Source organism: Petaurus breviceps, unplaced genomic scaffold, assembly GCF_028583685.1.
Source record: "Petaurus breviceps papuanus isolate PSGF00001 unplaced genomic scaffold, PetGlider_PUasm1.0 90919, whole genome shotgun sequence".
NCBI classification, from domain to species: domain Eukaryota; kingdom Metazoa; phylum Chordata; class Mammalia; order Diprotodontia; family Petauridae; genus Petaurus; species Petaurus breviceps.
Window position 1 is genome coordinate 39,975,599 of NW_027187378.1, and position 27,986 is coordinate 40,003,584.

At 39.9% G+C, this 27,986-nt stretch overlaps 2 protein-coding genes across 7 annotated transcripts in view; both read right to left on the reverse strand.

The window, feature by feature from the left end:
• Positions 1-858: 858 nt before the first annotated feature.
• On the reverse strand, positions 859-16,023 carry HTRA4 (HtrA serine peptidase 4). The gene is made up of 9 exons (XM_069075854.1): positions 15,463-16,023; positions 12,811-12,910; positions 10,074-10,278; positions 8,199-8,393; positions 6,733-6,765; positions 4,840-4,954; positions 4,452-4,509; positions 3,133-3,228; positions 859-1,051 (listed from the first exon to the last, which is right to left on the reverse strand). Exons 1-9 carry the CDS (start codon positions 15,947-15,949, stop codon positions 886-888), a joined length of 1,455 nt encoding a protein of 484 aa, XP_068931955.1. The 5' UTR covers positions 15,950-16,023; the 3' UTR covers positions 859-885.
• A 2,918-nt stretch (positions 16,024-18,941) lies between these two features.
• Positions 18,942-27,986, reverse strand: part of PLEKHA2 (pleckstrin homology domain containing A2) — a 137,086-nt gene continuing 128,041 nt past the window's right edge. For all 6 annotated transcript variants that reach the window (XM_069075857.1, XM_069075859.1, XM_069075862.1 and 3 more), the window contains one exon: positions 18,942-27,854. In XM_069075857.1, the coding sequence (XP_068931958.1) occupies positions 27,495-27,854 (360 nt within the window). In that variant the 3' untranslated portion in view covers positions 18,942-27,494. The remainder of the gene's footprint in view (positions 27,855-27,986) is intronic.

Here is a 27,986-nt window from a genome sequence, read left to right on the forward strand (position 1 = left end):
TTGCCACCTCTACTATGCCCCCTTTTTTTCAGGGAGAAAAGGCATATACCTAACGATGGATCCCCCTCCCTCCAACTTCATTTAAGGCCTTTACTGATTATCTATACACAGCCACCCCACTTTCCAGGTTTTGAAAAAAATTAAAAGTGGCTTGTCACAAAACAGACAGGGGCCACTGGCTTAGGTCTCCTTTAGGAGTAAAATATAAAACTATTCCCTGTCAATTTGTGTTTAATTTCTTTATAAATTCTCTAAATAATCAAAGTTCAAATTGTGCTCCGTTAACAGGAGTGTGCACTTTGGTGTCCTCTGCTACTGGTGTGATGGTGAGAATTCCCTAGAATTGGTTGCTTCAGGAGATAATAATTTCCCTATCACTGGAGGTCTTCGAGCAGAGACTGGATAACCATTTGCTGGGGATGATGTGCAGAACATCCTGGATCACTTCTAGATTCCTCCCAAGGGCACTTCCAACCAAGAGATTTTGCAGCTTCTTAACTTCTCTAAACCCATTTCCTCATTTATAAAATGGACATAACAATACTTTGATTAAGTTGCAGAGAAGGTACTGCTCGGTAGAATATGTTCTTCCCCTGAGAGTTCCCTATACCCGTGAAATTACAGATCTAGTGCTTATCCCTGTCACTTATAACCTCACAGGGAGATTATGAGAGAAGCACTTTGTAAACCTTAAAGCACTATATGGATGTGAATTATTATTAGAAAAGAATAAATGTTTACCTAATTAGAGATCTAGATGGAATGATGAAAAGAATTTATTCTCTAAGGAAGAAGACCCCCAAATCTCTGGACCGTCTTCAGTATGGACCACATAGTATAAATTCAGTTTTGCTAGATAAATTTGTCTCTAAATGGGAGCTCTGTTTAATTAATTATTTCAGGGATGATCGTCAGGACCACATCCTCATTTCTCCGACGAACCACCAAGGAAATGGAGTCACTCTCTTTCACAGCTTCAATGACATCTGTGATGGAAGTGACAGGTTGTCCGTTTATGCTGGTAATCACATCATGGTTTCGCATCCCAGAGCTGGGGGAAAAAGATGAAAGTAGAAAACTAGAGAAAAGGCTTTTGTCTTTACTAGACAAGAACCACACTTCCCTAAATCTAGAATATAACCCTATTTCTCAGGTGGAATTTCTGCTAGAAAGCTTGGAGATAGTTCCGCTTTATTCATCTTGGAGGATGGATTGTGTTGGGAAAAATTAATCTCCAGTTCTAGACACCCACTAGCTTTCCAACATCCTACTCCTACAGGTAAGTAAACAAATGGCAAACTTCCCCTGGATTTTCTCTCTTACCCTTGAGCTTCTCCATCAAGCTAACATTAGCACATAAGAATCTTATTGACCCCAGAAAAAAGCGAAAACTGTTGTGTCTGGATAGAGATGTGTTTTCTCCCTCAGGTATATATCATCTGTTTGACCCTAATAGAAAGTTCTTTGACTTTACTCCTTTCAAAAAATTCCTAAACTAGGGAACAAAATAAGCTGAACTATATAGTCTGAGCTTCAAACAAATCTAAAAATGTACAATTCTGTCTGTGGTCTTCTTTCTGAAGTGAAACTTTGATTAGCAAAGTTATGGGTTATAAGCCTAGTTCACTGGCTTCATTTGGGAGACTAGATCATCAACATGTAGAATCTGTTCTTAATGTAGGAGAGGTTCAAATGTGAAACACCTCAATAGAAATGTTAGTAGAGTTGTAGCTATGCTAATGTTTGTATCTGTCTCAGGATGTGACTGTCTCAGGACATACATGCCAGTAGATGATTTTCTGGTGGGAAATAGAAACTTATGATAAGAGGTTAGGAGCCCCAGCAATAGTTAAGACACTTATGAGAAATGAAGTTAGGAAGCAACTTGGGAAATTTTAAAGAAATAATAAATTTAAAAAGGATAGAGAAATTTTATAGGAGATGAGAGGTTTAAGAATAAAAAAGGCTAAAATCTGAACTTTAAGAATTGGGTCAATTTAGGAGTGCAGACTATGGAGCTCCATGTTCAACAATGCAAGAGACTAGGGATAGCTTTTTGTTCAGAATCTAAGGGAGAAGGCTATCCTACGAGAAACAGTTTTGAGCTATGACCAAGGTAAAGTTATAGGAATCAGACAGAAGGAATCTTGCTTTCTTGCAACTGAAACAATTGGCCTTGATTGGAAGTAACAAGCAAAGGAGAACTGAAGGTAACTATAAAATCCTATCTCAATCCCAATTTACTTTTGTCAAGTCAAACTTAACAATAAGAAAGTGTACTTGTAACTTCCATATATATATTCTGCATATAGCTGATACCCCAGAATTCTCCATTTAATAATAGGATGTGCATTTTGTAACAGTTGATAAAAAGTGTTGTTGAAGAACAGATACAATAAGGAAGGAGGGGCACAGGAGAGAAAGTCTATGCAATCATGAGTACTGTGTTTACAGAAAACAGGCATCTCATGAGTGGTGGAAGCAGAAAATTTCCAAAGCAGGAGCAAAATGATGTGGGGAGCCTTCTCTTTGGGGGCCATCCATGGGCTTATTTCCTCATATCAGCTGAAAGAGACTTCAGACTGCAGCCTCTTAATATTGTCACCAAGATTGTAGAGAACTATCTTGCTTCTTAAAATACAGGGTTATAGACTTAAAGGTGGAAGGGATCTAAGAGGTCATTAAGTCTAATCCCCTCATTTTATAGATGAGAAAACTAAAGAAAGGATTAAGTGGCTTGTTTAGAGTCATACAGCTAGTAAATATCTAGGACAAGACTGGAACCCAAGTCGGAAGTCCAGTACCCTCTCCACTATACTATGCTACCTTAACATTAAAGACCGTTAGTAAGAGCCTACACAAAACTGTGCCTGGAAAATGAGAAGTCCTGAAAATGGGGTTGCTGCCTCCCTCCTCAAGATGCTAAGATAAAAAGGGGGTCTGGTAATTTATCAAAACATTCTCACAACTAGTAATTCTCCTAACTTATTCCTCAAAAAACCTGTGCTAGAAAATATAGGACAATACTAACAACACAAAAATACTAGTACTCAAGTTGAGACCCTGCCTGAGTACCAGTAATTAATTCCATAGGACTTTCAAAAAGATAGAAGACCTCATTTTGTCTTTTACCTTGCAGCAGGAGTTCCTTGAATCACTTCATATATGAAGACACCAGAACTCACATCAGGAAAATCTGGATCCTGATTCTTCATTTCTTGGAGAAGCCTAAGGAGAAGCAAGGGCAGGTTTCCATGATGTTAAAATTAAAAGTGATGAATGAAATGTTCTGGAACCTGTGTGTGTTTCATTACAACTCATTTGGTCTCTAGGATGTAGGGAAGTACTTTATTTGGCCTAATAGTCACAGGATTCCACCATGCTTGTACTCTCCCCTGGGTTAATGATTTCATGAGACATACATCAACAAAAGTGTATGACTGAAGAAAGAAATAGATAATCATAGAACAAGGGATCATGGCTGAAATAAGTGTGAGCATTCATGAAATTTTTAAAAAGCTGGAGGGGGGGATGCTCCATGGGGTTTGGCGGGGGGGGGGGGGGGGAGGGGAAGGAAGAAATTACATATAAAAGGACAAAAGAGGGCAGAGATGGGTTGCATGAGCAGAGGGAAGACCCACATCCCTGAGATCACAGATCCATCAAGGTAACCCTAGGTATAACCTGACTCAATACAGAGCCCTAGAAGCAGCAGTAGAATTCACAAGATGGTCACTGTTGGATGCACAGCATAAGGACTGATCAAAGCAGTGATAAACCCTAAGTCCTAAAGAATGAGGAGGAAGCATGCTACTCTTCTGACAGGATAAATATGACAGGCGGAGAGAGGCATACATTTTCTTTTCCTTTTTTTTTTTTGGAGGGGGAAGACAGGGCAATTGGGATTAGGTGACTTGCCCAAGGTCATATGGCTAGTTTTGTGTTAAGTGTCTGAGGCTGGCTTTGAACTCAGGTCCTCCTGACTCCAGGGCTGGTGGTCTATTCACTGTGCCACCTAGCTGCCACGAGGCATACATTTTCAACTATGGTTAACCTGGAAATTGCTTTTGCTAGATGACTGATATGTTGAGGAATTTGGGGTTTTGGTGTTTTTTTGTTTTTTAATTTACTCAATGGTTGGCTGGCGGTGGTGGGTGGGGAGAGAAGAATAATGGGAGGGATAGATTCATTTAAAAATGCTTGTTACTTGAAAAAAATATCAATAATCTTCATGCCCTTCCAAAACATCCATAGAAAGCTGTAAGAGATGGAAATTACAAATGATACTTCTGTAAGGTAGGGTGAGCACTATTTATTGTCATATTCACCAAAGCAAGTCAGAATGCTAAGAGTTAGGAGATTAGAGTCCAGTTGCTTTTGCCCTTCCAGGCTTTCCATCATATTCATGCTGTTGACGTACAACCACAGCATGCACAAAGTTACACACTTACCTCATAGAAAGTGGCAACATCCGGAGGCCTAAATATTTCTTCTGGGAAAGAGCTTTTCCTGGAAATAAAGAATCTAATGAGTTGATGACACATAGCAGTCTCCCTCCTCTGGGACAGATCTTAAAATACAGATGCTTCCATGTGACAATCTGCCTTTCCCAATTGTCAGCTGACAAATTCTTGTCATTACTCCCCAAGGAGTCATATTTCTTCAAGAAAGGAGTCAAGAGCTCCCATGCACAACGTTTATGCTTACATTATAGACATTCTGGCCACCATTACAGGAGTGGATCACCAATACCCCAGTTTTTGATAGAGTACACATAAACTCTTGTGGAGAATGCTAAGAGTTGAGTATGGGAGTGTGAAGGATCCTAATCTTCCTTACCTTTTAACTGGCGCTGATGAAATTCTGTTAAGAATTGTCGAATTCGATCTGAGGGAATAGCAAAGGAAATTCCTGCTGTAACCTTCAGGGTGTTTATGCCCATGACTTCACCATCCTAGCAAGGGAGAAGATAGACTTGAGTCAATGAATGCATATGAGCAATATTGAGACAATAGAGCAAGGAGCCAATTATCCTATGGTCAGAAGGGACTGTGGCTTATACCCCTTAAATAAATACAGTAGGGGAAAGATTCAGTAAGGTTCCAGGTATACTAGGATAGTTAAGGCTACATACAGTTGTGTAAAAACTGCCATGTATACAGGAATCATGAGTCACAGTTGCCAAGAAAATAAAGAAATTCTGGATTTTGTATTTTGTGTAGTGAGCTAATTCTTTCCTTCTTGAAATTCAATTAGTTCAGAAGTGAATTAGAAGCTTCAGTTTCAGAAGGCAAGTGATGGGAGAGTGCCTAGGATATCTTTATCTTGACTGGAAATGAAAGTGGAAGGGGGAAAATCTCATAATTGTTCCCATTTCTACATTGCTGAGAGGCTTATCAAGTACTTCTCTCACAAAAACTCTCTAAGGGAGATAGTGCAAATATCATTATCCCAATTTTACATCTAAGACTTAAAAGAAATACAATTTCTTTTTACTCTAAATCTAATGTTCTTTCCATTATGTCATGCTGCCTTTTGATATTTGCTGAACTGCTTGTAACTATTTAGAGCAAGAATTCTTTAAAGACCTTTTGTATGTCATGGTCCTCTTTGGCTGTCTAGTGATGCCTACGGAGTCATTTTCAGAATAATGCTTTTAGGTAATTAAAGAAAATTCCTAAGTTCATAAGTTAGTGAAAATGAGGAAGTAATTTTTCCCATCAAAGTTTATTTCCCACTCCCTCCCAAAAATTTATACATAGACCCCAGGTTAAGAACCCCTTGTTTAGAGAAATAGTCGTGGTTGGCCATGGGTAATGCAAACAAACCAGAAGAAATTTTCCTGTGTATTTGCCTTGTCAGTTAATTGGTGTGTTTTGCTACTGCATTATAAAAATAGCCCATAGACCCCAAAACTGTTTTAGCATTTAAGGATGGGCTTCCCCCCCTCAAAAAAAGGTCTGTAAAAAAATAAGAACTGAAATCTAGAATACATCACCATGTGTAAATGGATCAGATGAATTATTTATTTCATTGCTTCGTTTTTATTAGAAACCAGATGCTCAAACGTTTCCCCTAGAGATCTAAGGAAAAGTTTAGAAAAAATGAATGAGGTGCAATGAACTGTTCCTCTAGTTTAGACTAAAACTTTCTCTAATATATAATGTGCTATATACAATGAAGAGTTTGGGGTGGAGGCAAGTTTAACCCAACGTCTTGAACCAGAGGGTCTCAAGGTTATTAATGATCCAAAACCATTCAGCTCCTTAAGGGCGAAGATGGTTTTTGTCTTTTTTTGTATCCCCAGTACTTTAGCCCACTGGCTGGTACATAGTAAGCACTTAAATGCTTGTTGACTGACTAAAGTTACATATAGCACAAAGTTTCTAGATCCAGGGAAAAAAAAAGCACATATTTGCCATTTCTCTTTTCTGACCACCATTTTGAGTGAAAGGAAAAAGGGAATGAAAGGTAGAGAAGGAAAGAAAGGGAGTGAAAAAGAGAAAGAAATTTTAAAAATTGAAGGGAAACTGAAGGATAGTAACTTTCTTTCCAATGAAGTCATAGGCTTTATATTTTCTTTAACATTTTCCTCTAATTCAAAGAACAGGAGCAAACATCTCTTCACAGAGCTCCTCAAACATTGATGCCCAACTCTGGTGTCATGGAATTTGGAAGGACCTCAAATGTTAGGAAGAAATTTAAGGCAACAGAGAAAAATCAACTACTTACCAAGTTCAGCAAAGGCCCTCCAGAATTCCCGTGCTGCAAGACAGAATTAGAGAAAAGCCTGTCACGAGTATCAGACAAAGTGTCCCATCTAGCCAACTACTATGTATACTATTCTCAAAAAACAGGGCTTTAAAGCCTTTATTTGCTTCTGGCATTGGAGACAATATGTTATATTACCAGAGGAATTCTTTACAACAACTATCAACCCAGTGAGAGTAGTGCTAAAATTCAGGACCTTTTAAAGTAATATTAAAAGGAATCTAGCATGCTGAACACCAATTACCATTGTTATACTTCAAAGATTTGTGATTGAATCAGTGTGGTACAGGGGTGGCTAGGTGGCACAATGAATAGAGCTCCAGCTGGAGTCAGGAGGACCTGAATTCAAATCCAGCCTCAGTGATTAACACTTACTAGCTGTGTGACCTTGGATAAGTCACTTATTTCCAACTGCCCTGCCTTCCTCCCTCCAAAAAGCAAAAATAAAAAATGAATCAGTGTGGTACACTCTTCACAACACCAATCACAGTTCCTCTAAAACACAAAGGTCTTCATGAGTTGCTGTGGCTGAAAAACTTCACCCTGTAGCGAAAAACCCCTTCGGACTTAGCTGGAATGTTCCCTAACGTGCCAACATATGACCTATGACCTGGTCTATACTTAAGTCATATGACCTATGACCTACCTGGTCTATACTTAAGTCAATCAACAAACATTTATTAAATGCCTTTTTTGTGTCAGGCACTGTATTATGTGCTGAGGATACAGAGATGAAAACAAAATAGTCCCTACTTTCAACAAGCTTATGTTCTAACAGGCAGAACACTATGTATACAACTAACTAAATTTAAATGTACACAACAGTGTGTGTACATGTAAACAATGTGTGTAAATGTAAATATACACAATCTAAATAAATATGTAAATTTATAAATATATATTTATATAAATCTTATACAGACTTGTGAAGATATGTCTATAGCTATAATGTATATTGAATATCTGTTTGATTTCATCAGTGTTGGAAGCCCCCAGTGAGGTATTCCCTCTACCAGAAATAAAAAGCAGCTTCTCTTCAATGAAGAGTTTTAGAGAGATAGTATGTGGTAGAAGTGGGGCTTAGATTTGGCTGTCCCCAAATCTGATAACAGCTCTCATTTAACAAACTTCAGGTCAATATTTGAAGCCATTCCAACTTAGTAGGACCTGCTAGAAATTGCAATTCCCCTGATAAAATCTTCAAGAACCCAAAGTCACTTACATGCCATGATGAAGCAAGACAGACTCATTGTAAAAAGAAAAAATAGAGAGAGAAAGACTGAGCCCTCAGGATGTATTTCATGATTGATGCTGAAGACCAGGTGGATTCTGGACATCAAGAAGTCAGTCAGAGAGGGAGGGAAAAAAGGTCTAAAGATTTCTCTCACTTTACATGGTCAGAGAGTGAGTATCCTGAGTTGGCTTACATTGATGATGGCATCAGTCTGGATATAGTCCATATCAGAATCCTTTAGACCCAATTCCTTGCCTCCTCGTTGAGTGGTACTGACAATTCCTGCAGTCACTGTATTCTGAAGGGAGAAGGGACTGCCTAGAGCCACCACAAACTCCCCTGCATGCAAGCTGGATGATCTTCCCAGGAACAAAACAGGAAGGTCAGTCTGCATTGAGGGCAGAGGGGAGGTAAGGGGAAATGGAAACAATACAAGCAAGAGATAAAACTGTCTGGTTATATACATATTTGTATTTGTGTGCAGTCTTGACATGACAGTAGCTTACAGCCTAAAAATCTCTTACCCACACCCACCAAGGCTATCAAATAGTTCTCCCCTAATTTCCAACATTCACTCTTTACAGAATATTACTGATTATATCTGAGGGTTTGTGGTTATTATATTGCAGTAATTACAGTAATTAGTAAACCTTAAGTAGGTTAGGTACAGAACTCAAAGTTAGCAATGAGGCACTATTCCTGCCCCCAAATCAATGTTAGTTCATAAGCATAAAGGGAGATCACCCAGAAGATCCTGGAGTAACCTCAAGACTTTCTTAGGATAGTAAAGTACCCAGGTATTCCCCAGTGTGAATGAGGCAAACTCTGTTAGACCAGGGAGACTAGGCCATTCAGAGGACCTCAAGCACGCATCTCTGGAAAGAAGATGGATCCCTGAGTCTGACTTCTGATGGAGGAGTTAGCAGAGAAACTTTGGGTTACTATTGGAATGGACTTTGACCATAAAACTATTGATTTGGGTTAGGAATATATTTCTATTCCACAAGAAAATTTCAAGAAACAGCTTAGGGAGAAGAATGGACCATCTACTTTGTCTTTTTTTGGAGAATATAGCTACAGGTTCCCTTGGAACATGCTCTTCCAGTTTCAATATCAGTGATGTCTGAATCACCCATATTTTACAATTTACATAATAACCCAAAAAGTCAAGTCAAAAAGCATTTATTAAATGCCTGCTATGTGCCCAGCACCATGCTAAGCACCAGGAATACAAGGACTCTTAGCTCAAAATCTAATGGGGAAACAACCTGCAAACAACTGTGTATGAACAAGATATATACAGGATAAACAAGAGATAAAAGTAAAATAAGATATCAAAACTCCCCAAGAAGCAGCAAGACCAAGGAAGGATGGGATCATTAGATGGGAAAGAAGAGAGAGAAGAATAGAGGCAAGAAGGAAGTTCAACAGAAAGCATGTAATAAAATGTAGCGGCAGCCACACTGGCATACCCAGGATGGCAGTGGCACAGGTTCTTAGATCTGCTTTCCTTGTAAAGATAGCAGTTAAGGGGTCAACAATGTTTTAAAATTATATTCACTAGTTTAGGGGAAAAGTCAGCACCCTGAACTTCAGAGAAAATACAAGCAGAAAAATAAAGACCAACAGATAAGGCTCTGACTGTCTGAATCAACTATACACTTTATATACATCCCTGGATCAACAGAGCCTTTACATCTGAGCAATTGTGGAACTCTGAAAATATGACCACTCAGAATCTGGACCAGGGAATCAGAAGACCCTTCTCATAAACAAGCCTGAAAGCAAAATATCAACTCAAAGTATACATACACTTCTCAGAGCCAGAAGACATCATAACCCTCCTGACTCAGTGCCTAATTAGAAATTAGCAAAAGGTGGGAAAGCCTCCCTACAAGCAAGCCTCCCCTAAGCAAGCTTCCCTTAATGGGTTCCACCTGAGGGCTATTAATGGGTAGGGAAGATCTTAAATTCCATTAACTTTACTGGGAGGTAGAAACTTTGATATTAGAAAAAAAAATTAATCTCAGAAAGTAATAGGTTTAGCTTTGTACCTGTACAGCCTTACCTCTGGCTCAATCTTGATGAGTGCAAGGTCAGTTTTTTGGTCAATATCTTTCACCATGGCTTCATATTTGGCCCCACTCTGGAGTTCCACATTGATCCGTTGCCGGTTAGTGAGGACGTGAGCATTGGTAACAATGAGCCCATCCTCAGACACTATGAACCCTGAGCCACTGGATGCATGAGTATACTCATTGCTTAATGGTGACCTGAAGTAGCAAGATAATAGTATCAGAAGCAGAGCAAGTAAACTTGGCTTTGCCCCCAGTATATCAACATATATAATGGGTAGGTAGAGGGGTGAGGAAGGTAACGTGCTTCCCCCAAGGAAGTACCCTTGGAGACCTCGTCTGGCTTGCTGTGTGATGCAGCCACATTCCCTCTAGGTCATCCCATTGCTGAGATGTGGCTCTGCAATCAGATTCAGGCTTTTTTTTCCATCGATGCCCCCTACTGCCACTATCCCTCATTTGTGGACCTTGCCCAGGATGAAAACATTATTACTTGTGGCCCTGGTAAGCAGATAACAGTAAGATTAGGCAGTTAAATACCAGACTGGAAATTCAAGGAGTGTGTGTTTTAATTCTTATAATTTACCTAAATCCTGTGCTTAGTTTTCTGACTATAAAATAAAGATGATAAAATAATATTTTGCAACTATTTATGTGCTATAGGAATCTGTACTTTGAATACATAGACATACCAGGGATATGCTGGTAAATGTTTAACAATCAGCTCTTGGCAAGGGGAGGGGGCAGTGCACTCCTTTCATACTTTTAAGGTTAATCTGCATTATTAATATTTTTTCCACCACTTTCTTGATTCTAGACAATAAACAAAGCCCTGGTTTGTAACATTTGCCAATTTTATGAAAAGCAAATGCTCATGCTGAAAATTTAACAACCAGCTCTCAAAAGCCAATTCAAGCTGATTCCAGCACACCCCTGGCTCAGCAATCTCATAGAAGACATGAATACACCTTCTAGTTATTTTGCTAGGATAAAGGACTGAAGAGTTCTCCTAATGTTGTCCCAGATAGAAAACCAACAAGATGGACTATATAGGCCCTCTAAGCATCTTCAGCTTATAATGATGCTGGTAATTTTTCAGCTCTTCACTTGCCTCCCTGGTCCTCCTTCTCACCTTGAATTCTGATCAGCATGGGCAACAGTGTGCTCCATTGGAAAGAATGATGAGAGTCAGAATGATTAGTGTTAAGTCCCCAAGTCTACTACATACACAGCAAAGAAATCACTTTATGTATCTGAGTTTCTGTTTCCTAAAAACAGAAATAACTACATCTGCACTATTTACCTCACAGAACTTTTGTGAATTATATGAATCCTTATATATAAGGATTCATTATATGAATCCTTACATGAACTATTCTTAACATCATAGATGGGTTTAGGAAAAGGCTCCTATACTAATTTGTTTTTTATCTCTTCCTAGGCACAGCCTATAGAGTACCTGAAATCACATTCCAATTACATTACTAGATTCTGGTTACTTTGTGAATATAAACAATATTGTGACCTGTTTTACAAAGAACATGGGCTTTACATCTGAAGGACTCTCATTAGATATGTTTTGGTTGAAGACAGAGGGCAGAACTTGAAGCAGTCAGCACAAGCACATTTTGGCTTAATATGAGGAAAAACTCCCTAGAAGTTAGATCTACCCTCAAATTCAATGGACTTCCTTGGTGGTGGGGTGGGTAATGAGTTTCCTGGAGGTTCAATGACCATGGTCAGGAATGTTATAGAAAGGATCATGGTTTGCAGAGGTATTGGGCAAGATTACACCTCTGCCAGGAGTACATCTATCAGGATTATACCTCTCCCCAATTCTGTACCTCATTTTGTGATTTTAAATACAGCGGTGGGGGATAAGGATTGTACCTGGTAAAGAAAAGTCCTAATTGAAGAAAATCCCTATACCAATGCAAGTCAGAACCTTCTCTGCCACAGATAGTCTTAGAGAGACATCTAGGGCACTAAAGTTAAGTGACTTGTCCAAGGTCACATAACCACTATGAATCAGGGATGGGATTTAGACTGAGGTCTTCCTAGCTTTGAGGTTGACTCTCTCACCACACCATGCTTTTTATATTTACATTATCTTTTACATTTATAATAAACATTTTACATTTTTACAAGAAAAATTTATTAAGCACCTACTGTGTGCCAGGCGTTGTGGTAAGCACTTGGGGATATAAAGAAAAGGTTCTCTCACAGTCTAATGAGGAGATAACATGGGACAATCATATACAAACAAGCTATACATGGGATATTATGGAAATAATTAAGAGAGAAGGCACTAAGATTAAGAGGGATTGGGAAAGGCTTCCTGCAGATGGTAGGATTTTAGCTGGGACTTTTATAGGTATTTCCATGCATACAATTCAGGTTCTCTTCTGTGTAAAAGAAAACTTCCCCAGAGAGTTTTCTCATCCTGTTGATTGGGGAACTCATCAAATTAACCATCCATGACTTCCCACAGCAAAGGATTTGCCTCCTGGCTAGCTTCAAACGTTAATACTCCCTAATGACAGCTGAATTCAATTCTACTCCTTCACATTAGAGCTTTGTTCTAGAAAAACTTTGTTTTGCACAACTAATGATCTCCACCCCTTTTTTGTGCACCTGATATTTACACTCTAGAGATTTTGCCTTAATTTATGTCTCTGGAATAATTGGATAGGACACAGCTACCCTTCCCCCCTTACCCCATCCCATTACCTTCGGAACAGCTCCAAGTGTACCACAGAAGGCGCCACCTTCTCCACCACCTCAACGATGAAGTTATATTTGTCCCTGAGACTGCCTGGGCTTCTGGTCCCTGGGAATGAACAGGATCTTCTTGATGGTGCCTACGCTGGTGTCCATCACATCATAGTAATATCCAAACCACCCCCTGACAGATATCTCTCAAAATATAAAATGTGTCTCCTGTTACTTTCCAGTGAGGTCTTACATGCTTTGAATCAAAGATTAAGAACTCATTTGCCTACATTATAAAGGGAAACTGCAACATAGTAGAAAAAAACAAAAACTATGGATTTGGGGGTTTCTAAGCAAAGATACTGTACCTGAGTTCAAATCCTTGCTCTGCTACTTAATTACATCTGTCACCCTGAACAAATACATTCACCTAAGCCTCATTTTCCTCCCTTGTAAAATGAACTCTAAATATATGATCACATTCAGCAAGTATTTATTAAGTGCCCGTTATATGCTGTTAGGCAAAGGAAATATAAAGACAAAACCAAAACAATTCCCACTTTCAAGGGAGAAATAATATGCATATAGATAAATATATAAACTATGTGCAGAATAATTGTGTAAATAATAAGTAATTGCAGAAGGGAGCAGTGAACTGGGGGTGTGAGGGGTGAAGACTACTAACAATTAGGAAAATTAGGAAAGGCTTCCATAGAAGGTATCCTACAAATATTACTGGAAGGATGCTTCAAAGCAGAAGTAAGGAAGGGCAACATTCTAGGCATGGGGATGGGTGGAGGGAAGGCAGCTGGTGCAGAGGCATAGACTGAAAAGCCTATCTGAGAACGAGCAAGTAGACCAGTTGTCTATAATGTAGATAAATGTGGTGTGGAAGGTGGGGGTGGGGATAAAATATCATCAATCTGGAAAATATGAAGCCAGATTTTAAAAAGCTTTAAATTCCAGACAAAGGACTTTGTATGTTCTTCTAGAAGCAATAGGGAGCCATTGGAGCTTCTTGAGAAAGGGAGGGATATGGTTAGACCAGAACTTTAGGAATATCAATTTGGCAGCTATGTGGCATAAGATAGATTAGAGATGGGAGAAAATGGAAGCAGGGAGGCAAATTAGGGGGTCATCAAAATAGTCCAATTAAGAAATGGTTAGAGCCTAAACTAGGGTGGCCACTACATAAGGAGATATAAGGGAATAGGTGGAAAAGATGTTAAGGTGGAAATCAACAAGCTTTGATGACTGATTATTTATACTTATTTAGTTTCATGTTGCTTCCCCTGGTGGAATATAAGTTCCTTGAGGGTAGTGACTATTTTATTTTGGTCTTTGCATCTCCAGCATCTAGCACAGTGTCTGGTATATAGTAGGTACTTAGTAAATGCTTGTTGATTAATTATGAGGGGTGAGGGAGAATAAAGAGTAGAGAATGAATCTAAGGTCCCAAAACCTAGATGACTGGTGAATACCCTCAATAGAAAAAAAAAAAAGGAAGCTAGGAAAAAGGTTGGGGGGTGGTGGGGGTGGGGAGAATGAGGTCTGTTTAGACCTTGTTGAATTTGAGATGCTTTCAAGACATTCAGCCCAACAAGTAGTTAATAATACAATATTAGAACTCAAGAAAAAGATGAAAGCTGAATATGTAAATTCTGGAGTGATAAGAAGGCAAAAAGTTACCTTTGCCCTTGCTAGCTGCTTTCCTTGATGGTTAGGCAAAAATCTAAGCACCCCCCCCCCCCAGCTCTGAATCTTATCTCATTTTATTCTCGTCACACACACCCCCACCCTGCAACAATGTTAAGAAGTAACAGGACAAGTATTAATTTATTTACAAACATAAAACTGGTTCTCAAGGGTAGTCATTTACTGAAATTCCAAGTCCAGAAAGTAATCAGAGCCAGAATTAAAACCTTATTCTCCTTGCCTCCAACTTTTTATGGATAAGCATTATTACAACAGTATTAAAGAGAATGAAAGAGGAGGAAAAGTAGGAAAGGAGGAAGAGGAGAAGGAAGAGGAGGAGAAAAAGAAGAAACAGAGGAGGAAAAAGAAAGAAAGGAAGGAAGGAAGGAAGGAAGGAAGAGAAAAGAAAAGAAAAGATACGGTCTAGGAGAGAAGTTCCAAATTATTTTGGGGAAAAAGAACATGAGAGAAAGTCCGAGAATACAAAGGCATGTCACTAGGAGAATCAGCCAGGAGCAAAGGAAAGGAGGAAAAAAGAGGTGAGATACAGTAGGAAGAATAAGGCCAGATGGATTTATCTAGACAGCTAGATGGTGCAGTGCATAGAAGGTTGGACTTGGAGTCAGGAAGACTGTGACCACCAGCGTGTCACTTAACCTCTCTCAGCCTCAGTTTCCTCATCTATAAAAATGGGTATGATAATAGCACCTACCTCACAGGCTGTTGTGAGGATGAAATGAGATGACGTGAAAATCTCTGTTTAAATGCTAGTCATTAGACCTAATTGGTATATTCAAATGAGAAAGTGGATGTGAAATATCTCTTCAAGGCGAAAAGGTGCTGTACAAATACTCATTTAAGATCCTGATCGATTACTTGGGTGGAAATGAGAATGGGGGATGAGGACTCAGACAGACACCCACAGCTGTTGAAACAGGAGTTAGGGGAGGACCCGGAAGCAAGCTCACACCTCACCTGAGTTGCCGCAGTTTCCCTTCTCCACAGGCACCGCTGGAAGACGGCCTCGGAGGCGAGCAGCTCGGTTCTCTGCTCGGAGCGCGCAGAGACTCTGGTAGGAACGGCCGTCGTTGCCACAGACTGGGACCTCCGAAGCCCGGCAGACGCAGATACCGAGCTGGCCCCGGCTCTTGGAAGTCCGGCTCTTAAAGGTCCGGGTCACGCGGCACCGCAGCCCTAGGGCGCACGGCCGACTCCAAAGGCCCCCACACGTTTCTCCTTCCCCAGCAGGGCATACCAGGCAGCAGTTACAACGGTCAGGCTGTGGCGACGCCCCCATGGGGCAGACTGGCAATGGGGGACAGCGGGTCGGTTCGCAGGTGGATGGGCAGGGCATCGGTGCCCAGAGAGGTCCAGCCTGGATCCAGGGCAATGCTACCGTGGACAGCAACAACAGCAGTAAGGGGAGTAGTCGGGCCTCCAGAGCACGCAGCCCCACGGCCATCTCCCTTTCTCCTTACTTTCTCCTTAACTTTCTCTACTATTTCAGTTTGTCCCGGCACCCAACCCAGTAGAGTCTTTAGCGCAAGCAACATCCCCGCCAAGGTGCCGCCTCTGTCCAACTGTGCCAGTCCGTAGCTTTTAAGCAGTTGAGTCCCAGGAGGGCGGGACCTGGTTGAACCCTTCTAGCTGACCCTTCCCTCCCTCCTCCTCCCCAAAACACACATTTGCTTCTTCTCGTCACTCCCTCTCTTCCTCTTACCCCAACCCAAGGGAGAGGACAGAGCTTTCAGCATGCCTAAAAATCTAGCCATAAAATCCATAAAACTTAAATGATCTAGAGCTCAAAAGAATCTTAAAGATTCTATGGGACAACTCTCATTTTCAGATAATCGGGAATCATGGTGAATGGGAATATGATAAAAGTGAAGCTGGAACACAGAGCATGTGAAGGAAAGTAATATGAAAGAAGTTCGGCAAAGTAGGTTGGATTCGTTTTGGGGAAGGCCTTTAAATGCCAGGCTCTGAACATCAGATGACAGAGATAAAGTGACTTGTTTGAAGTTAATTGGTCAACTAACATTCATTAATTGCTATATGCCAGGCTCTATGCTAAATATGGAGGATGCAAAGAAAGGGAAAATACACAGTCCCTGGAGGTGGGAAACTCATTCTAATGGGGAAGACAGAATGGAAACAATTATGTACATGCAGGTGGCAGGATAGCTAAGTGTTAAGGAGGATAGAGTGGATAGTGAGCCTGAAAGTCAGGAAGACTCATCTTCCTAGTTCATATCTGACCTCAGACACTTACTAGCTGTGTAACCCTAGGCAAGTAGCTTAACCCTGTTTGCCTCAATTTCCTCATCTGTAACATGAGCTGAAGAAAGAAATAGCAAAATTATATTTGCCAAGAAAACCCCAAATGCAGTCACAAAGAGTCAGACATGATCAAAATGACTGGCCAACAACAAAGTAATATACTGACAATACAAGTTATATAATGCTGGAAGATAACCTGAGGGAAGGCACTAGTGGTAAAGAGGGAGGGAATGGTGCAGGAAAAGTCTTCTAGAGAAGGTAAGATTTGAATTGACTCTAGAAGGAAGCCAGGCAAGCCAAGAGGCAGAGATGAGGAGGAAAAGCACTCCCAGTATGGGAGACAGTGAAAAACCATAAAGTTGGAAAATAAAGCCAGAAGGCTGCATCATAGAACACATGAAGGGAAGTAAGGTGTAAGGAGGCTGGAAAGGTAGGAAGGGGCCAGGTTGTGAAGACCCTTAAATGCCAAATGGCATTTTCTATTAGATCTTAGAGGCAATAGAAAAACAGTGGAGTTTATTGATGGGAGGGGAGGAGGGAGAGAGCTGATCAGATACACACCTTCAAAAAATCATTTGGGCAGCTGAGTGGAGGAGAGACTTAAGGCAGGGAGACCAACCAGAAAGCTATTGCAATAAATAGACTGGGTATAAAGTAATGAGCACCTAGCGGCTGTGAGTGGAGAAAAGAGGAAAGTAGAAGAGAGATGTAAAGGTAGAAGTAACAAGACTTAATTACAGCTTGTATATGGAGAGTGAAGTGTTGAGAATAGTGCCAAGGTTGTGAGCCAGAGTAGCTGAGAGAATTGTGGTGCCTCAACAGTAATAGGGAAGCTTGGAAAAAGAAAGGGTTTGGGTGAAAAGATAATGAGTTCTGTTTTTGGACATGCTTAGTTTAAGACATTCAAAAGGCAGCTATTGATTTGGGAATAGAGCTTGGGAGAGATAGTAGATCTGGGAACAGACCTGAGAATCATTTGCATAAATATAATAATCACTAAATGAGATAGTATCAGGATTAGATAGATCAGGAGATATACAGGCTGCATCTTAGCCAGGAAGAGAACCCAGATTCTCTGACTTTAAACTCAGGTCACTGTGGGTATGAATTAATGAGACAAATTAATTAGTAAGATCCTGATGAAGCCACACATATGATAAGGAACTAATTCAGAATCATAGACTCGTAGAACTGAAAAAACTCTAGAAGCCATCCAAAGGCATCATTTTACAGGGTTCTATGTGACCTTGAACAAGTCACTTCACTTTTCTTTTTCTGCTTTCAGTTTCTTTTCTGAAAAAGAAAAAGTGTGTTGGATAGATGACAAAGGTTATTTTAGGTTAAAATTTGAGACTGAGGAGAATGAGACTCAGAGAGGGAGTGACTTTCTCAAAGTCATACAATTTACTAGAATCCAAGCCTCCTCCCTCCAAATCCAATGATCCACACCTACTCTTCACAATTTGTTAATAGATATTCCTCTACTAGGCAGAGAAGTTGCTCTCACAGTGACCTGGTTCTTGCATCCTAAATCAGATTACTAGAAACTACAGTAATCTAAGATCGAAATTAGATATCTTTACAATTCTTTTCCCGGTGTGTAATTCTGCTGGGCTAGTACAGTGGGTGCAAATCCTATCTCTGGCACTTGGTTAGCATTGGGTAAGTCATCACTTTTCTGTGTTCCTCAATCACTTTCCTAGGATCTTTTTTTCTAATTATCTGCTGATGGAAGGGTTTTCCCACACAGATGAAATCATATTTCTTGTACTTTGTTTTATAATTTTAAAATGTGCTTCTTAATTTGGTAGTGAGTTCAATGTCATTGTACTTTTTCAAACAGAGACTGGAGGAGAACTTGGGAGGGTTGTTATAGAAGGGGATTTCAGCTTTGGTTAAGGGTTGATAAGTGAAGTCTTCTTCAACTCTATGATTCTAAGATTTCTATCATTCTAGTAAAAAAACATCAGCCATGGGGACCTTCCCCTGGCAGCTCCATTTTTTGGTCTATCCTTTATTGAGTTGAATTAAATTTTAATAGCAATTTGGTAGCTGTGAGCCCCAAAAGGAGGCTGGTAGATATTTTAGGTTACCTTGAAAGATGTCCCCATTAGTGTAAGGTGAATAACTGCCTGTCAAAAAGAAGATCTGAGAAGACTACCACAACTCATATGTCAATATGTCACATAATTTTATTTAAAAAAACAAGCAACAAAACAATTATAGAAAAGTATTTCTGCAATGATGCCTAGTACAAATCACAAAGCGAAAAACACCAGTTTTCATGCAGTTCTGGTACTGTGTTTATAATGAGTACATTTCACAACTGAAACCTTCCCCGAAAAAGAAAATACAGACACCAATCAGACCGTAGTCTCCTCCGTAAGCAGTTTCAACAGAATCAACAGAAGGAGGGAAGATTAGAGGAACAGTTTGTGCCCAATGTTCACTTCATTTCACTTTAAAACCAGGGACATATTACTGGGATGTCTGTGTAGATAGTGAAACAGAAATAGAAGGAAATGGAAAAGGAAGGGAGAAAAAACAAACAGCAAAAGTGACAACTCTAATTAAAAGGGAGGCAGTTCAGTGATGTAGTGGGTAGAATGCTGAAGTTGGAGTCTGGAAGACATGAGTTTGAATTCTGCCTCAGACAATCCCCTTGCTGGGTGACTCTGAGCAAGTCACTTTTCCTTGGTGTTCTCATCCATAAAGTGAGGAAGTTGAATTTGATGGTTTCTCAATTATCAACCCTTAACCTAAGCTGGAATCCCCTTCTATCAGTTCTAACTCTATGATCCTCTTCTCATATGTCACTATCTAATGTTATAAAAGCCCTGGTCCTTACACTACCTGTACTCCTACAGCCCAATTAAGTACCAAGCCTCCAGAATATGCTGGTTGTGTATTGATCCTCTCAACCAATACCAAATAAATTTATTTCAACTTCGAAGGGTAGTGTAAGGAAAGATGGTGGCATTAGCATCAGGAGACCCGTTTCAAGTCCCACTTAGTCATAGTATAATTTTAGTCAAGGGCAGCTAAATGGCACAGTAGATAAAGTGCCTGACATGACATCAGGAAGACCTGAGTCCAAATCTGGCCTCAGACTGACACTGGGCAAATCACTCCACCCTGTTTACCTCAGTTTCCTCATCTGTAAAATGAGCTGGAGAAGGGAATGGCAAACCACTCCAGTATCTTTGCCAAGAAAACCCCAAATGGGCTCATGAAGAGTTGGCATGACTGAAGGAAAACAACACTACTTTCTTCACCACAAAGGAAAATGAAAAAAATGTTTCCATACTTTCATGGTAAAACAAAAAAGATGACAATCTTAGGCGAGTTACTCAAGTTATGATCATCTGAAAAATAGTGATGGTATAATAATGGTTCATTTTAATATAGTGCTTTAAGATTTGCAAAGCTCTTTTGCATACTTTAAAAATTTGATCCTCATAACTTTGTGAGATGAGTACTATTATTATCCCCATTTTATAGATAGGGAAACTAAGGCTAAATCACTTGCCCATGGTCACTTACCTAGTAGTTCCTGAGAAGGGATGTGAAGCTAGATCTTCTCGTGTCTGAGTCCAGGACTCTACACACTAGGTTTGTCTATCTTGGATATTATGAAGAACTGAGGGAATGTGTGAGAAAATGTTTTATATCATGCAAATATAAGATCACTAGAAAAAAAGGAATGGGAGCTGGAATGGACCTTATAAGGTCTTCTACTTCAACCTCTTCCATTTTACAGATGGATAAATTTAGTCTAATGGATAGTTAAGTGAGGTCCAAGGTCACAATAGGAAATGTAAGCAGCAAATGAGATGAGTGCAAACCTGTTACTTCTCATCTACTGGAGAGGGAGGGGGAGGAATCTCTGTTCCCAGTAGACTATGAATGTAAGACAATCATAAAGTTATCTTCATTTCTGGGAGCTTAGTATACCAGGCAGACACAGATGTATGTCAGCAATACATCCAGGTAAAGGAAATCCACTCTCTGGTTTGGTCGAATTGTTTTCCCCCTCGTTTTTTATTGTTATAAGGGATTGTATATGGGGTGGAGGAGGGAACATTAAAGAAATGCAAAAAGATAACTACGACATAAAAAAAAAAAAAAAAAAAAGAAAACCTCCTACCAAACTTCTGGAAGTGTCATTCAAAATATCTAAAGCCAAACTGTTATTATCATCCCCATCCCCCCCCCCTCCAAATTGTTTGGGTAGAGTGTGTCCTGTTATCTAGGGAGCCTGAATAAAATAGTCCCTCTCCTGCCTTTACCCCAAGCTCTAGTTTTCAGAGAGAGGGACTATAAGAAAAATATTTTGAGAACAAATCTCCACAAAGCAGTTAAGAAACTTTTAAAAGCCTTCTGGTCATAGAGAGATAATTGGAATTACTTGGGGAAAAAGCTCCTTTCTGGAAATGCAATGTGTACAACCAGTCTGGGGATAATATGGGGCTGTTGGATTGCACATTAGATAGAGCAGTGGGCCTGGAATCAGAATTGAGTTCAAATGTGACCTGAGATTAATTCCTAGCTGTGTGACCCTGGGCAAGTCATTGACTCTGTCTGCTTCTATTTCCTCATCTGTAAAATGGGCATAATAATAACACCTGCCTTCCTGGGTTGTTGTGAGGATCAAATGATATAACTGTAAAGCACATAGCAAGCACTATATAAATTGATAGAAAGGGTCTTTGACAGGCAGTCAAACCTGGATTCAAGTCCCAGCTCTGCCATTAGTGGTTGCTTAATATTGGTAAGTCATGTCACCATTTTGGGTCTTGGTTTACTTTTCCATAAAAGGAGAGGTGGAGCTGTGCAAGTTGCAAGATCACAGCACTTCAAACACTGTGAGGAATTCTTCATTCTACAAATGATACATACTTTAGTTGAATATTTCATGATTTCATTTGGTGAATCTCAAGTCATGCATTTTTTTCTCTGCCTTTTTCATTCTTTAGTCAGTTAGCCAATAAGCATTTATTAAGTACTTACTGTGTACCAGGTACTGTCCTAAGTTCAGGAATACAAAGCAAGGCCAAAGACAGTCCCTGTTCTTCAGGAGTCCAATGGGGGAAGACATCATGAAGATAATGGATATAATTGGAGATAATCAAAGAGGGAAGGCACTAGTGTTAAGGTGGATCAGGAAAGACCTCATTGGGATTTTAGCTGAGACTTGAAGGAAGATGAAGAGGTCAGAAGGTGGAGATGAGGAGAGAGAGTAGCCCAGGCATGGGGAACAGTCAGGGAAAACCTCTGAAGCCTGAAGACTGAGTGTCTTGTGCAATCATCAGCAAGGAGGCTGGTGTCATTGGGGTGATTTCAAGAGTTTTTCTCTCTGAGCATCATTTTTACAGAAGAAAATATAATGCTTCTCAGGGGTGAAGTTTCAGTGCCTAAGCTCTTTGATTATGTCCTTAGGTATACAATTCATTTACCTTCTTGCAAAAAACCTTCTTTACTTCTGACTGAAACTTCATTAAGGCTCTGACTTGAAATTCCAAAAAGGTTATGAATTCTGATTGGTGTTTTCTCTGAACTCTATTAAGATGACAAGTAGTCAGAATCCTAGAAATAGAAAAGGATAACAGATGGATAGCCCAAGTATTGCACTGAAATCTAGAAGGCCTCCAAATCGCTGGGGTAGATCCCCCTTGGAGAATTTATGGCATAGCACCTTTATGCTGGCATGGAAGGAAAAAAGAGGCTGCAGTGGAAGGTGGAAGAAGTAAGTACACACTCTAAAGACAGAGCTGTCCACTAAGCACTGAAGTATCAAAGATTAAGATGTATATTCTTTTTTTTTCCCCCTTTTTGGAGGGAGGAAGACAGGGCAGTTGGGGTTAAGTAACTTGCCCAAGGTCACATGGCTAGTGTTAAGTGTCTGAGGTCACATTTGAACTCAGGTCCTCCCAACTCCAGGGCCGATGTTCTATTCACTGCGCCACCTAGCTGCCCCTAAGATGTATATTCTTGGGAATAATAAATGCCACCTTTACCAAATCAACTTTTTGTAGGATAAAACAGATCATTTCACCATCCTGGCCAGTTACCACTAACACCAACTGTTCACTGTCACCAATAAGGTAGGCAAGCTAGCCTACTGAAACAGCAAGGCACTTTGAGAGAGAAGGTGGCATGTGCCACACAAGTCAAATCACAGCCAACACCTCTCCTTTGACCCTGCTGGAATACCCCAGACACCCGATAACAGCAACATCCAGGAAAGCACCCCTTATGTAGATAGGACCTATTCATTTTCCTCTGCACTGTTGGCTGTATTTCCTGATCCTTCAGTCATCATAATTATGTAAGACTGGGCAAGGAAAGTTTGTGCCACTTGGATCTTTGGCACTAACAAATTGTTCCACATTAAAGACCAACAAAGTTTTATTGATGTAAAATTAAAATATTTAAAGAAGAAACATTAAACTCTGCTTTGCTGTTGCATCTTAAGAACCACTGGGCCTCTCCATCTGACTTGCAGCCATGAAAGGATGGTTTTTGAGTGCAGGAATACTCTTGATTTTCTATTTGTATCCCCAGCACTTAGCCCCATATTTTGTACATAGTAAGAACTTAATATCTTTTCATTAATTAATTATTAGTCACTGTGATGCAATCTTTATTTATCACATTGCTTTCTTTGAAAGAAATGCTGAAGGTACAACATTTCTTCCCCTCAGCTACCTCCCCTATCCCTACCCCACAAGAGAGGGAATTTGGTTTCTGATAGACGGGATGCTTCTTTACATCAACTGGAGGGGAGTTTTACATCATTGAAAAATTTGGGGGAATAGTCAGGGAAGACCTCTGGAGCCTAAAGACTGAGTATCTTGTGCAATCATTAGCAAGGAGGCTGGTATCACTGGGAGTGATTTCAAGAGTTCAATTTTCAAATCTGATTCATTGAAATATGTTGAGGGTAGGGGGATACACAGGAGACATGTGGATGTTTGATGAGAATGCACAGATATTCTGTGATAGTTTCTTATCTGCTTACTAGGTGAAGAAAAAGGCCTTTTAAACTAATTGTTTAGTATGGGATGTCTGTCATCTGCCATTAAGTTATTCTTAATCAAGGATTCTTGGAGACAAAGTAAAAAACTCAAAATACAAGCCTTTAAAAAACAGATCAAACAATCTAGAAGTAGATGGTGGTTTTTCTTTGTCTCCTCACAGTCAAAGGATCAGAGGACTCATCTTACCCCATGGAAAAGACACAACTCCACACACAAACCATAATTCTCAATATGAAACATAAACCAAGAAAAGTAAAATCCTGAAAGAAAAGTACACTCTCTGTGGCTGTTTGTGTATCTAAACAAGTATTTTCTGCACAGTAACCCCTATTAGAAAAGGTGTATTTTACTTATGCAGGAGCATTTCTATTAACCTCTTCCTCTAGATATCATCATTTAATTTAAAAAATTAAAATCATTAATTGCCAAAGCAGATACAAATTTATGGGCTTAACTGGGAGGCTTTTCCAATGTAAGCTTCTTGAGTGCAGGGGCCATTTCACTTTCTGTTCATATCCCCAGCATTTAACATGCTGCCAGGTACATAACAGGCATTTAAGAAATGCTTTTGGTGATTGATTGCTTCTGGGTTCATTTCTGGAAACAACTCATAGCAGTCATCTGGTTTCCTTCCACTTGGAAAAATTCCTTAGTTGTAATAACTCAACTTCTTAACCAAACAATTGGAGGTCTCTAAATCTTGCTCATTCACCTCCCTAAGAATGACAAAACAGTTCTTAAAAATGAAAACATTTTCTCATACTAATTCGGCATAACTGTAGTGTGGTTGCACTGGTTTAAGAAAAAGGTAGAATTTTAATTTTAGATCATGAATGAGCCTTAGAGATCTAGTCTAACCTCCTTACTTTACAGATGAGAAAACAGAAACTAGAGGTGGGGGTGGCACTGGGGAGGAGGCAAACGACTTGTCCACAAGTCACAACACTTTGCTCTGATTTGTCAAACCCCAGGTAACTGTTTTAAAACTTTCAGTGAATGGGACAGCTAGGTGGCACAGTGAATAGAGCACTGGCCCTGGAGTCAGAAGGACTTGAGTTCAAATTCGGCCACATTTGACACAATTGACACACTTAACTAGCTGTGTGACTTTGGGCAAGTCACTTAACCCCAACTGCCCTCCAAAAAAAAGAGGGGAAAAAACTTTCAGTGAATATATATGGGTGTTTGTACATATATAATCTACATGTATATATGAATATATATGTGTGTTCATATGTATATATGTACATGTGTGGGTTACATGTTAGGAGGTTTTCTCTGACTCATGGACACAATCTGTTATAACATGGAAGTCATACCTTATTATTTGGGTAGAAAAATTAAATTTTTTATGCCCTTCTAATGGATACCTGAGAATGCTCCAGTCAATGGAATCATTGGAATCACAGGAATCTCAGGCTAGGAGGGATTTTGGAGTTCAAATAACCTAACAATTCTCAAACTTTTGATCTCAGGACCCTTTTACACTTAAAAATTTAGCCTCTCCTCTCCTCTCCTCCTCCCTGCCAAGACCTTTTGTTTATGTAGATTATATTTAGTGGTGTGCTGGCAAATAATTACCTCTCCAAGAAAAAAAGAAATGTACACACTGCACATGTTTAAGTTTAATTTGTGTTATCAACATTTTCTCCATCACTTTCTTAACTCTAGATAATCAACAAAACAATAACTCTGATTTGTAGCATTTATTGATTTCCAAGGTTTAAGTGGTCACACTGGAATTTTAACAGTAAGCTCTTGAGAGCTGGTTTGAGCTGGCTCCAGCACCTCATTGGTAATATCTATTGATATTTACTATATTTGAAATTAAAATGTTTTAGTATTATTATGAAAACAGTTTTGAATTCAAGGATCCCCTGAAATAGATCTTGAGAACTCCAGGAGTCCCAGGACCACATGTTAAGAATCACTGATATAGGTTAACCCCTTCATTTTACTGAGGAAACTAAGGCCCAGAATGCCTTACCAGAGGGTATGTAAATTTAAGTGGTATAGCCAGGATCTGATCCATGGTCTTTTGACTTGAAATCCAGTGGTCCCAAATTGATTTCTATTTTTCTAATAACAGTAGTTTACAATTATACAGCACTTCACAAAACAGGTTTCTGTTTACTTAAAAGTACAAATACCACTGCCCCCCACCCATTTTGTTGCAAAATGCCCACAGAGGTTTCCTACAATTTAAATGTCAAAAGATGTGTTCTTTATAATCTCATGAATGCTAAAAAAGATTCTGAAAATTGCCTATTAAATTTTGTTGCTTAAATACTAGTTATTGAACAATCTTTCTATCTATCTCAAGGATTTACTTGGGGAAATGTCAAGGGAGGAAATGGAGAGAGTCTTCAGTTATACAACATATTATTCAAAGGGCATAGGTGAGGAATTCTTTAAAAAGTGATCAACTGGGACATACAGTAATTCTGGTGGTCTGGTCTTGCCCCAAAACTAATATCCAACTGAATAAGACATAACGAATAATTAGCAAGGATTGAGGTTGGCTCTTCTCTGATAATTCTTCACCTTTTACAAGACAATATATTCCTGCTGGAAAACAGGGACAGAAAAAAGTTCATTTGGTTGAACCTTATTTTCCCTTTTCTACAGCAGGCCCAGCACTTTTCCAAAGTTAATGTAAGTCCAAATTCTGAATGTAGAGCTTTGACCAATCACACATGAGACAATGGAATTCTCATACACTCATCATTCCTCCACATATCTCAAATTAATATCATACTGTAATGAAAGCAATACCCATTAGAACAACTAGGACATTTGATATCGAAAAGTGGGGACTTGGCATGCCAACAGGATGGGTGGGTTCTCATGTCTCATGACTTCACAGTATTTGGCCATTTCATATTCCAAAAAGGATGCAGAAGACAACTTAGCATTTTCATATATGTCTTTTATGCTCTATGGCTGAGCCAGGACTCACACTCCCTCCTTCCTTTGTCAGCCTTCCAGGGCAAACTGTTCATGCCTATAACCTGAGGAAAAACACTGAATTTTTATCAAAATTAACACTACCTCTCAAATAGATTATTCTTAACAGAAGCATGGGATACAGTGAAAGAATTGTGAAAAAGCCAAGAACAAGCAAAATTATCGGTCACCAGGCCCCACGAGCTATTTTCACCTTTGTTGGCCTGTCTCATCACTCATACCTTATATTGTCAGATCTTGGCCAGAAGAAGAAGAATAACATCATTGAGTGACTAAGGAAAGTTTCTTTTGTGGGGGAAAAGAAAAGCACACAGACATAAAGCTTTGTTAGAGGTAAAGTCAGTCCATAGCCTTTTGCAAAGTCTCTACTTCTCTCAGAGTAGGAAACTGGTGAGTGCTGAAAGGACATCTTAACAGAGAGGTCACAGAATCAACAGTTGGGTGAATACTCAAGGTGTCAGGACCTGGAGCTGAACTCTACCATTCTCACTGAAACATGGCTGTGGTACCACTGGTCCCTGATCTTGGTGAACTTGCTTCAGCGGATTAAATATATACTGTCCTGTAGAACAACTTGAGGGTCTGCTATGCCTGGAAGGCTCCAGACATGCCAACTCCACAGAAGTACGACTGACACACTGCTGTCTCTCAGGACAAAGAAACTTCCTGGCTCTGAACACACTAGCCCCTTTCCCTTCTCTCTAGCCCTGCTGTGCCTGGTTACACATCGGAGGTCCGTATATGTTCATCATCCAGGTTGTACATAAATGGTTTCTCTTTGGGGTGTTGGGGCTCTGATCGATGCCGTACTCGAGAACTTGACAGCATGCTGGCATTGCCTTCCCCAAGTCTGGACATAAATGGGGAGCTGCCAGGAGTCTCTTCATCCAGAAGCAGCTTTTCATCTGCCTGTGGGACAGGTGTCCAGGGCTGCCAGGATGAAGCAATGAAGGGAGCTTTGCAGGGGGCTTTCTTCTCTTCTCCAGGTGGCCGTCCTCTACATGGGGTGGAGTTGGGCACACTGGAGAAACTGGAGCTTCCAGGCCGGGACAATGAAATTGACCTAGAGAAGGACATTTCCTGGAGTAGAAGGGGGAAAAATAATAAACATGGGCAATATCATGAGTCAGGATATTCAATTTGACCAACATCTCTTTATTAAGCACTTATGCATAGCACCATGCTAGGTACTAGAGACAAGAAGCCTGATAC